Source organism: Octodon degus, unplaced genomic scaffold (assembly GCF_000260255.1).
Source record: "Octodon degus isolate 3935 unplaced genomic scaffold, OctDeg1.0 scaffold00176, whole genome shotgun sequence".
Taxonomy (NCBI): Eukaryota; Metazoa; Chordata; class Mammalia; order Rodentia; family Octodontidae; genus Octodon; species Octodon degus.
Genome location: NW_004524752.1, coordinates 4,626,042 through 4,638,131, shown reverse-complemented (window position 1 = coordinate 4,638,131; position 12,090 = coordinate 4,626,042). Strand labels below are relative to the sequence as shown.

The 12,090-nt window shown below is 35.6% G+C and overlaps 1 protein-coding gene across 6 annotated transcripts in view; it reads left to right on the top strand.

The window, feature by feature from the left end:
- Positions 1 to 12,090, top strand: part of Rasal2 (RAS protein activator like 2) — a 381,000-nt gene that overhangs the window by 227,176 nt on the left and 141,734 nt on the right. For 2 of the 6 annotated variants that reach the window (XM_023703628.1, XM_004643452.2), the window contains exon 1: positions 643 to 775. The exons of the other annotated variants lie outside the window; for them this stretch is intronic. In XM_023703628.1, coding sequence (XP_023559396.1) covers positions 763 to 775 — 13 coding nt within the window. In that variant the 5' untranslated portion in view covers positions 643 to 762. Of the gene's footprint in view, positions 1 to 642; positions 776 to 12,090 lie in introns of those variants that run through there. 6 annotated transcript variants of the gene reach the window in all.

The window sequence follows — 12,090 nt, the reverse complement described above, 5'->3', positions numbered from 1 at the left end:
GAGTATTTGTTTAAATAAAGTTCTAGTTTAAGACATGAACAAAGGCCTTTAGGAAAATAAAATCTTCATTTATTTTCTGTGTCCTTTCTGGACATAAAATATTTCCAGTGATAAGTTAAGGTGATATGTTTGATATAGTAGTTTAGAAAAGTTGTGCATGTATGCATGGTGTGTGTGTGTGTGTGTGTGTATGTGTGTGTGTGTGTGTGTGTGTGTGTGTGTGTGTGTGACTTCCATGGCTGTATCAGCTCTAAGGCATATCCACTTTTCCTATTTTTGAAGTGTTTGTGTTTTTATTAGTATAATATTCAAAATACCTGAAATTTGCTTCTAATCTGTAAAATGATAAATTTTGAAATAGATTGCTTTTTTAAACACTCACTTCTTAAAACCCACAGAGGTACATATGTACCCTCCCTCTCACTGGGGGATAGAAAAAAATGAATTACCTTGCTTGGTAAATCACATTGCTCCTCCCAGAGCATAGATTGTCTTCACATAGTGCTGTTGAGAGTGGTGAGTAGTGAGTGAGTAGGAAGGGTGGCTGTTGTTTAGTGCTCTCTAGCAAAGAACAGAGGGAGGAGTGGATCGAGTTGACTGGCACTGGCTCTGGCTTTTCTGCATTCCACACTGTCTGAGGCACAAAGCGAGAGCAAAAGGGAGAGGGAGCATGAGAGCAAGCACAGAGGAGTACGGAGTGTTCTGAGTTTCTGACTGGCATGCTGGAAAGATCATGTTAGCAGCACCCCGAAATGTCACAGAATGCAGACTCCAGGTAAGAGTTATTACACTCTGAGACAGAAATGACAAGTTTGTATATATTTCAGGGAATGTGTTATTATGCAAATAGAGTACTGATTTAACTTTGTGATTCTCTATTTTTTAAAAGTATTGATCAGTTCTCATTACTGTGTGTTCACAGAAATAACTGTGGAAACATTTAGCATTCCAGTACAAAATCCTGGACAAGAATAGCTATCTGAGATTAAAAGGGTAATAAGCATAGTAAAATACTATAACATTTACTTGTTCTTTTAGTAATATGCAGTGGATTCTTTTTCAGAATCTGCCTCAAATTTTCATGTAAAATATAAAGATAGCTAGTAACTAATAGAACTCATTTCTTTCTGAAGAAGACAGAAAATCTTTTCATCATTAAGGCTTTACCAATGTTTTTCAAGTCTCAGTAACATGTAACAAATCTGTGTCATTCTCAGAGTTCAACAGGTTGGCTCAGTAGACAACAGAAAGAACATCCAAACGAGAACTTTGCTTTGTTGTTTTTGACCATGGTAGACTTTAATATCATCTGCCAATAGATAACAAACTAGAAACTTGAACTGATTGACTCACTGAAGTTTAAATCTTAAATCGACTTTAGAGATTATCTACAGTCCATTCTTTCTATTTTCAACAGGAAACATTAAGATCTAAGAAGTTTAGTACTTGCTTAATTAAAATCAAAGTGAGGGAAAAGATTGAAATAAAAACCTAGAATACCTAATTCCCTGTTTGTGTATTTATGGTACATATTGTATTTAGATTTTACATTTCATCTGCACTCTACTTGAATTAGACAATGTGCATTATAAACTTAGACTGAAATCTTTCAGGAAAGAAATAGTGAGGAATAGCAGTCATCAAATCAATGTTGATGCATGCTTTTGACCCAAACCAAAAATACATAAAATATATTTTATCCTGAGGTTTTCAGTTAAGGAAAATAACTGAGTTCCTGTCATGCTTTTTTATAAATTATTTGATATGACATATTTGGAATATCAGTATTTCTGAAGTGACAACTCAAATTTAAAGACTATGGCTTAGTTTATTAATAAGTAAACAATTTTTGTATGTAAATATCCATTTTTGTACTTGTAACTTTTACTGAAATCAAAGTTTTCTATAGTCACTGCCTTCTCTGTGTTACTTCAAAAAAAGTGTGAATTAACATTTTTAAAGTATTTAATTGTTTAGATCAGTGCTTCCTTATCCAAAATCTAATTTTGTTTCTCCACATTTATAAAAGTCTTCTGTTACCTCACCTTATGAATTAAGTGCTAGAGGATAACTTAAGTGGCAGATCTTGAGAGTCACAACAAACAGTGAACATCTGTCTTCATACATTTTCATTTAGTCTCTAAAAAAGGTTTCTGCCCTTTCCATTTTTCTGGAGACCATTGTGGTGATGAGAGAGGCCACACTATTCTTAAGAGCTAAATAGTAAAGATAGCCACTGTCAAAAGGATCTGTCATGGCTCTTTACAGCTCCTGGGAACAAGTCAGCCTGATTTGATTATAAGCACAGTGAAGAAATGTTGTTCTTTTGTATTAAAACCTGACCTGCTCGTTCTAGCATTTGGCTGGGTCTGTGTTAAATGTAGTACTGATTTACAAGTCTGTGTGAGATGGGTGGTAAATTGTAAGAAATAGCTTCAGTACTGCTCTGGGCTATCTCAGAAAGCAAATTGCTAAGTGAATTCCCCACCCATTAGGAAACAAGAGACTGTTTGTCTTACTGGAGAATCCATTATTTAAGTGTACTGTTTATAAAAAGGACTGATGACTGTGAGAATGAGGACATAGTGCTCTCTCCAATTTAACAGTACTCATGTTGTATTACACAGGACTTAGACTTATCTCTTAGTTTATGTATCTCTTAGTTTATATACTGCTTTAAATATGTGAAAGGACTGCCGTGTTATATGTATGTATATTGTGTTACATTATATGATAGAGATAAAAATAAAGATGAGGCCTTTGGTCTGAGTGTATTTATTGATGCCAGGGACAATCAACAGTCATTAATAAATTGGTGCTATTTTACTGACTTACATTGAAAGGAAGTAATTTATTAACCAACCTAATCATTATAAAACTTACTGCCATGCATTAGAAAGAGAAAAATATTAGCAGACAAATATTCCCTTTCTTTCTTGAATATATGGTCAGATTTTGCAGGTTTATACTTTTTGGGATAAAGAAAAGCAATGATAGGTGTCGCTTTGTAACTAAAGATAACTTTTATTTTTAAGAGACAGAGTCTTCCTATTAATTCTAACTGGCCATGAACTCACTATGTACAAGGCTGGCCTAGAGCCTGTGACAACCCTCCTGCCTCAGCCTTCTGACTGCTAGTATTATGGGCATGCATCCCCACACCTGCCTTAAAAACGAGTTTTAAATGGAAGTAGAATAAGCAAAGTAAAATAAGTATAATGAAGAAGAAGTTCCTATGTACATAAAAGAATTTTCCTTTAACTGATATTTTCTTGAGGGGAGCCCATTTTTATTACTCATTAAATGTTTCCTGTGAAGTACCTATACCTCCATATAGTTTATATATTAAATTTTCAAAGATAGTAGCAAGGTCTGTGATGTAACATTTTTACAATAAATATTTGGATACAGATAATTAAAATTCAAAGGAGTTATTTCTCCTTCTGTAATTTGTTTCTACCTATTGTGCATAATTTTATTTTTATATTCTAGTTAAATCCGTAAGAGTGAAATCTCTTCATACAAAATATGAAGGCAAAAGGCCAGAGGCAATGACTTGACGTAGGACATGTAAAACACTGAGTTGTCAGATTAACTCTTTACTCCTGAAACTTACCTGGCTTTACGCTCAAACTCCAAGAACTCCTTTATGTAGACAACATGATTGTGTTTCCTCTTCTGCTCCCAGTTTTGACCTTCAGCTTTATCTAAAAAAGGAAAAAGTGTGTATTATAGACTCTTCATTCTCTTTTGTTTTTTCATGCTCTCTAGTGGCTGTTCTTGTTGTCAGTTCTCTGTGTGTCAGATATGAAAAAGCAGGTGGTTATATGAAATAACTTTTACCTCATTCATGCACTTGAATAGCATAAATTTTCTTAAATATGATGCTTAGTACAGAATCGGAGGGAAAAAATTATATCATTGTCCTGTCATTCCTAGTGAGCAGTGATTTAAAAAACTGAGTTGTGACATAGCAGTATGAATTCTGTGGTTGCTGGTGTTGTTTTAAGTGCTAATGATTTATAAAATTCCTCATTTAATTGAGTATGACCTTAGCTTATGTGGAAGACTTAGGCATTCCCACTGAGAATACCTTCTTTGTTTGTACTTGACAAGACAGACTTACTGTATCAGCAGTTAAAATTCAAAATAAAGGTCTTTGTCTCCTCTGATACCTTTCTTACCTCTATTCAGACCCTACTATTGAGCCAGAATTGGAAGTAGTACTATGAATTTTTGCAGAGAGGGAGCCAATGAGAAGGTTGTGTCAAACATTTTACACAATGACTATAAAACTGCAAATTTATACTCTTATACTTACAGTATTTTACAAGTAAATGAATTGCTGAAACAGCACCTTGAAAAATTAGTTTAAATTTATACAGTCTTGTTCTTGCAGGGGAAAAAATAACTTCCTGATTGTGCTTGCTATTTCTTGCATTGAATCTTAGAAAGTAAGCAACTGAAGCAGCCATCCTGGAGCGGGTATCATTCAGATCAGGTGTCACTGAGGAGAGCCAACCTGTTGGACCAGTTGCTAATTCCAGGATCTTGAAAAAACATAGCAAAGTTGTTGCATAGTTAACTATTCATAAGCTATCTTTCGTTTATATGAAAATTAGAAAAACTGTAAGTTGTTTTGCTGAAATGCTTCTAATGAATATTGTGTGGTTGATTTTATTTCTGGTCTCTTGAATCAGATAGGAAAGGTAATATATTTAGATTCCTACTTCAGTACCCATTTCCAGGAACATCTAGAGTAGTAAATTCTAATTACATAAACCAAATAGAATTTTTAAAAAAGGAGAAGTGATGTATTAAAGTGAGTACGTGAAGAGCCACACAAAATCCAGCCTATGTGAAGTTTGTTCAAAAAACAATAAAGATAGGGTAAATCTATTAGCAGGGAAGGGTAATCATCTCTCATGTACCAAGAGCTCTTTTCTGAGAGTGCTCAATATGGTTATAGGATACTTCTTATCAGCATTGTTTTCAAAATATGAGAAACTAAACATGTGACAAGCGAATTGCATCATATAGTATTTGCTCTTCAGTTTTGTCTCTGTTACATAAGTGTAGTTTAAAAAAATTTTAATAGTTGAAGTCCTTATCTTTCACATAATTTGCTACATGCATCTTGAAATTTCCTTTGAAGCCTTTTGCTTCTACTTGATGTTCACTGAACTGTCCCAATTTTTTCCTGAAACAACGAATGTAATATTTTGAGTAGCATCATTTTACTTACAAATATTTATACAGCTATAACTGATGAAATTTTGAAATGTGTTATTCTTTTTAGTTTTGCTCTTTCCAGTTCCTTTAAAAAGACTCAGTAAATGGTTGATGATCAAATTTTACAGGTCAAATTTTCCAAAAAGTAGTTCCCTCCATATTGTAGCCTATACCATTCTCTTATTATTTCCAATAAGTGATGTAAACTTTCTTCATTAATAAAAAAAAATGCTGAAAAGATTCTAGGAGTTATTGCTATCATTACAAGAAATAAAAACTGTTCTTCCATGGAAATACTTCAGAACTTATACAATACTAAAATGTGCTATGAAGAAGAAATTTCTTGGAATACAAAAGGCAGAATTCTAGAGGAAGTATAGCTGTTTGTCTTCTGTACCTTACTAGGATGGCTTAGTTTAATCTAGTGACACTATTTTTGTTTTGTTTTGAATTTAAAACCAGAAGCTAGGCTTTTATTGGGCTCTCTTTAAAAAGAAAATCCAAACAATTATTTGCCAGCTCGTCTCAGAAACGCATGTTGTAGATAAATTGCAACAGTATGTTTGATAATGAAATTTAACTTGATGAGAAAGAATGAATTTGAAAGGTGGGACTTTTTTATTGCTTCAAAGTGCTGTGATTTATGACAGCTCCCCAGTAGGTTTTTCCACACTTATGAGAAATTATAAACTTTTCATTTTACCTCTTCCATTAATATTTAAAGGTAGACTTGTTTTCCCCCGTGAAATCATTGTTATATGAGAATAGAAACTGTTTCAAGGCTTTTTGGGTTTAGTCTATATGTTGCTTATATCATGTTTTTGGTGATAACCTGAAAAAAGACATTTTAAAATGCTAATGCCAATCATAAGGAACCCCCACACATCAAGGAGAATATAGCAAGACCAGAGCGTTATTTCAGGAAAGAGGCAATCCAAATGACTATTCTGACTGTGAAAAGCCACTTAGTCATTGTCGGTCATTAGGGAGATGTGAACTAAACCCAAATGAGATCACACCTTCATCAAAATGTCTAAAATGGGAAAAACAAAGTACCAAATGTTGCCCATGATCTATAATACAAATAATTTTCATATCCTACTATTGGGAGTGTGTATTTCTGCACTTACTTTAGAGAACTGTTTGACAGCTATTTGAAACTGCTACAGTTTCAAATAAAGCTGAACCATGCTCCATGACCAAGCAGTCCCACTCATACTTATGTGCTCAACAGAAATGTGCACATAGGTTCACCAAAAGACTTCTAAAAAAAATGTGAGGGCCAGCCAAATAGCTCAGGGGATTAAAGCACATGGAAGCAGGCACAAGGGCGGGGGTTCAGTTCCCGGCCATGTGGGCCCTGCTCTGGGGTGCCCTGAAAGGGCAATTGAGACTGGGTGTGGTGGCACTTGCCTGTAATCTCAGCTTTTGGGAGGCTATAAACGGGGGGATCACTATCAGTCCGATCTAGTAGTGAGACCCTGAACACCCTGCAGCCCTTCCCTAAAATACAAAAAATTAAAAAAATAAATAAGAAAAAAAAAATGCTCAGTACAATTTATAACAGCTAAAATTTGAAAAACTATCCAAATGTTCATCAGTAGTAGAATGGTTACATTGTGGTTTGCTTAATATATGGAATTGTGCATAGTAATTGAAAACAAAAAACAAAAAACTGCTTTGAACAACAAAATGGGTAAATGAAGGAACTCCAGATAGTGATTCATGGGTTAATGACCACAAAAAATGTGTAAGGGAGGCTTGTGGTTGTTGATCATCATCTGTTCTCTCTCTCTCTCTTTTTTTTAATCCAGATGCTGGTTACCTGGGTAATTTCCACTTGTGAAAATTTATTGACCAGTATGCTTGGTTTACACGAACATTTTTCTGAATATATGTTACATTCTAATAAAAAAGTTGAAAAAATCCATTTATTTCTTCAATTTTCAGGAGTGACATTGTGTGAAAATCTTTTTTTAATGCAGAGGAGAAGCGTGGCATTAGCTTTATTGTCATGTTAACAGTTGCCCAGTTTATATGTACAAGCAAAAGTATATATTTTGAGTCATTGAAGAAATTAAATAGGGAAGCCATTTTGAAAAACCAATCTTATATAGGTATCCTCAAAACAAAATTGCATTAGTGAATACCAAACTTCAGCACAGAATGTCTTACAAGTTCTAGTTACATATAAAGCACTAATTTTCATATGTTGTACCTTAATTTAAAGTTTGTGGAAGTGTAATAAAGGTACCAAACACATTAATTTTATGTACACTTACTAATACATTAATGACAAATTTCATAAGAGTTTTTTCATATAGTTAGCTTTCATATAATTTGTTATTATCACACATTTCTAAGCTTTTAATGGACACATGATTCTTTGTAACTTTGGAAGAAAAATAAAAATTTTCAAACAGCATTCCATTTCTGTAAAATGTGAAAATATCCAACAATAAATGCACGAGGTTTAAATGATAATTTCCCTCTTTTTTTTCCTTGCAAAAACTACAAATAAGACATACATTTGAGATTAGCCTCATTTTCTCTGACAAATCTTGGTCATTCATGCTATTCATCCTATTTTAAATCACTAAAACATGTGACTAATTTTTTTTAATGGAAGAGTATAGATTAGTTTTATTTCTGAGTTAATCTCTGGCAGTGTTCTCTACTAGTACCTCTGTAGCACACCAGTTTTATTTAAAGTTATTGTTTTTGTTTTATTATACTATATTAATTTTGTATTGCTGTATAATCGTAGCTTAGTAAGTTAAAACAATGCCCATTTATTATTTCATAGATCAAACGTACAGGCAGAGTCTAGCTGATTCTTTGCTTAAGGGATTAAAATGCCAAACTCAAGCTAAGCTGCATCCTCATCAGTAGTTCAGATTGTCAGCAGAATTCATTTCCTTGCAGTTGTAGGACTCAGATCCCTGGGGGTGGGGGCTATTGGCTTTTGGTGGAACATTGTTTTTAGATAAAGCAAGCCACCTTTAGGTACCATTTCCACAGCCGTCTTGCAACATGGTGGTTTACTTCTTCAGAGCCAGCAGGAGAATCTTACCCTAGTCAGCTATGATAATGGCCAATATAAACACCTGTTACCTTGATTTTTTCTATACCATCATCTTAAGATATAATGTGCCTTGATCAGTGGAGTAGCTCCCCCATCTTAGTAACAGTTCCCAGGCCATGCCGCCACTCAAGGATGGAGAATTATACTAATGTGGTTATACCTAATACTTTATACATGATTTTTAATTGTGCTTCTTTTTCTCCAGTAATGGTTTATATCTAAATATCCATCAGAGCAGGGCTTTTGGAAGTAGATTGGATTATGGGGGCTTGTAGCAATCTTGCTCTTAGGAGGTTGGATGTAGTCAGAGGAGGAAGGTCAGTGGGGGCATGGCCTATAAGGTTTTATCTCCCTCCCAGACTCCTCCCTTTGTTTAGCACTTCCTGGGTGCTGTAAGGTTAGCTGCTTTCATCTGCCGCCCTTCCACCCTGCCTTGAAGCCAGCTGGCTATAGACTGAAACCTCCACAAACTGTGAGCCAATATAAACCTTTCCTTCTTTAAATTGTGGGTGTCCAGTATTGAGGTCTAACAAGGAAAGTAACTAGTATAGATTTTGGTACCAGAGAAATGATGTTGCTGTGATGCAGATTGACTATATAGTTCAGAAGCCTTTGAAACTGGTTCACCCAGTAGAATTTAGAAAGGTTTAGAGATAGTAGCTGAAGACGTAACCTTAGAATACTACAAGCCAAGCTTGATGGGAAATTCTGGTCAGAGCTCAGAGGACTACAGATAAAAATGATTGTAAAGGTCAGACTTAAGAGGTTTCAGTTGGTACAAGGACTCCATCAGCAGTTGGGTCTAGGCCACATGTGTTATGTTCTGTTAGGAAATACGTGCATTTTTTCTATGCCCTGAGACTGCAGGAGATTGAACTTAAAGATGATGGACTAATTAATCTAGTAATAGAAATTTCAAGGCAGCCCAGTATTCAGCCTGTGGCATGGATGTTGTTGGGGATTTTCAGCCAGGTTTATACTGGGGGAAAAAAATTAAAGTTTTCAGTTTTGCCAAAAAGGAAGAGCCTCGCCAAAGATGGAGCCCAGGGGAGCTTGGTTGCTGAAAAGGTTAACTTAATAAAGAAGCCAAGTATTTGAATTAGGACAGTAGTAGGAGTGGCTTAAGGGCAAGTCAGGAATCAGCAAGCCTCTACCCTTCCCAGGTTCAGAATTGCAAAAGTAAAAGACAGTGTTTTGAGAAGAGAGCCCCAGGGCACTGTACTTAGAAGGGCTGCCTGAGACATTTGTTCCCTGGGATTCTTTTGGTAGTGCTGAATCCTCCAAGCCCTTGGAGCCCTCCAACTATAGCTTTGACACAAGAAAGCCTGACCACTGTTAATGCTGGCAGAAGACCATAGTGTTGTCCATGTGGTACTGATTTTACAGGTTTGTAGACTGCAAGAGTTGTAGATTTAGAAAAACTTTAACCCAGATTTCAGTAGACACGGGCACTAGGCAGTGTGCCCCTGAGAGGGTAGTGCATGAAATTCTGAGACTGAAGGCGAGAGTACATTGGTGACCCAATGAAGTTGGAGAAGCCAAGAGCATAGAATGTATGAGGAAAACTACAAGGGAATGAGCAAAGCCCGCCCAAGAGAAAAGCCATTAGGGCTACAGCCACCAGCAGTGCTTTAGGGGTGGATCTACCCAAGCTCTTTGGAGTTTACATCCTACCACAATTTGCCTTGAGTCCTGGATGTGAAACTGCAGGGTTTAAGGTTTGCCTCACTGGATTTTGGTCTTACTTTGGTCTGATTTCTTTCTATCTCCTATTTCTCCCTTTTGGAATAGGAATGTTTATCCTATGTCAACTGTATTTTGGAAGTTTTAAACTTTCTTGCTAAGAGTTTGCTTTACTTCTTAGAGGACATTTTGGACTTGGACTTTTTAGCAGTGCTGGATCTATTAATACATTGGCAACTCTTTTTTTTTTTTTTTAAGTTATTTGATACAAGGTCTCACTACACAGCTCAGACTTATAGTGGTCCTCCTGCTTTCAGCCTCCCCAGTGCTAGGATTACAGGTGTGCACCAAACTCCTATGGCAGGCTGAGCATGCAGGTGGTGGTGGGGGCAGCACCAGCATGTAGTGCAGGGGATCAAACCCTGGTCCCTTAAGCAATATACTAAATGCATTTTGCATAAAAGGATGGTAATGGGTCCTGCAGGGGGGTGGCAGAGGTGAAATATAAGGGTTTATATCTAGATGTCCCTCAAGATCTTCATGCACACATAGGCAGAATTTTGGAATGGCAACTAGATTATGGGTGTTTACAGGGGGAGAAAAGGAAGTATGTGCCTGTGTGTTCACATATGCTTTTGTGTGTACAGAGAAGAAGGCTGAAATCTGAAAGTAGAGAAATAAGCTGGTTGGGCTGAAGGCTCAGATTCTGCATGTGTTTTGTGGGCTGAAACCTTCTACAAACTGTGGGCAAGATAAACCTCTCCTCCTTTAACTTGTGGATGTCATGTACTGTATCTCAGCACCAAGAAAGTAAGACATACCCTTTTACAGTTAAACACAGACTTCGCTGAAGCTAATGAAAATCTTCTTTCCTGTTTTCTCTCTTCTTCTTTTTTTTCTTTTTTTCTTTCTTCCTTTTTCCCCTTTTTTCTCTCCTTCTTCCTGTCTTTTTGCAGTGCTTGAGATGGAAACCACAGCTGTGTTTGCTAGTCAAATGCTTTGCGACTAAGCTATGTCACCAGCCCTCTAATGATAACCTAATTGTGACATAACTGTCAATTCTGATCTTTGTTTCAATTTAATTAATATTAGTTTAATGGGGCTCATGCTTTTTTCTGTGATGTTACATTTGAATTTTTAATATTTATCCATTTCAATTAAATGTAGAAAACAATAAAATAATTATGTAAACATTGCTGAGTGGATGGATCCTGATGCCCAGTAAGTGTGAAGTATACAGCTCCACCAACTGAGTAACATTCCTGAATTTTTAAAAAATCTGTATTAACAAGTTATATTTTCTCAAATTGCATTTCTGTCAAAAAATGATCTATGTTGTAAGTCTTCAAGGTGTGTTATAGTATTGTATTTCTTCACCATCATGACATTTTACTGCCCGTTCTTAATACTGCCTTCCAATTACAGATTTTTCTGCATGCCTGTCATTTAATGCCTCGTAGTTCCTGACAGCTTATGCCACTTTTCTCCCTTAAACTTTTATTACATTTATACTAATCATAAACTACTCTTTAAATTCTAATATGTCACCTGATATGTAGTCATCAAATGCTGAACAGTAGAAATGGGTATAGGTTGAATATACCTTGTCTAAAATACTCAAGATTGGAAATATTTCAGGTGTGAGATTTTTTTTGAAGTTTGTGGTATTTGCATATGCATAATAAAAAGCTTAGATATAGGGCCCAAGTCTAAATATGAAATTCATTTTTATTTCATATATACTTTAAACACATAAGGTAGTTTTATGCAGTATTTTTAATGCATCCACCTTTTGAATGGGACCTGTCACATGAGGTTGGGTGTGGAATTTTCCTCTTGTAATATTACTGCTGCTCAAAAAGGCTCTGTTTGGGGGCATTTCAATTTTATAATTAGGGGTTTTCCATTTGTATTAACAGAATAATATACAACTTGAGGTCCTGGAAACATGTTTCACAAACATTGGGCAGAGCAAGCTACAGAGGATTCCTAGTGAAAAATTCTGTGTAAAAGTAGAAATACTAAGCCAAATACAAATATTTGTAAGTTTTGCTTTAAGGGTCAAAGTAAATAGGAAGTCACTAGGTACT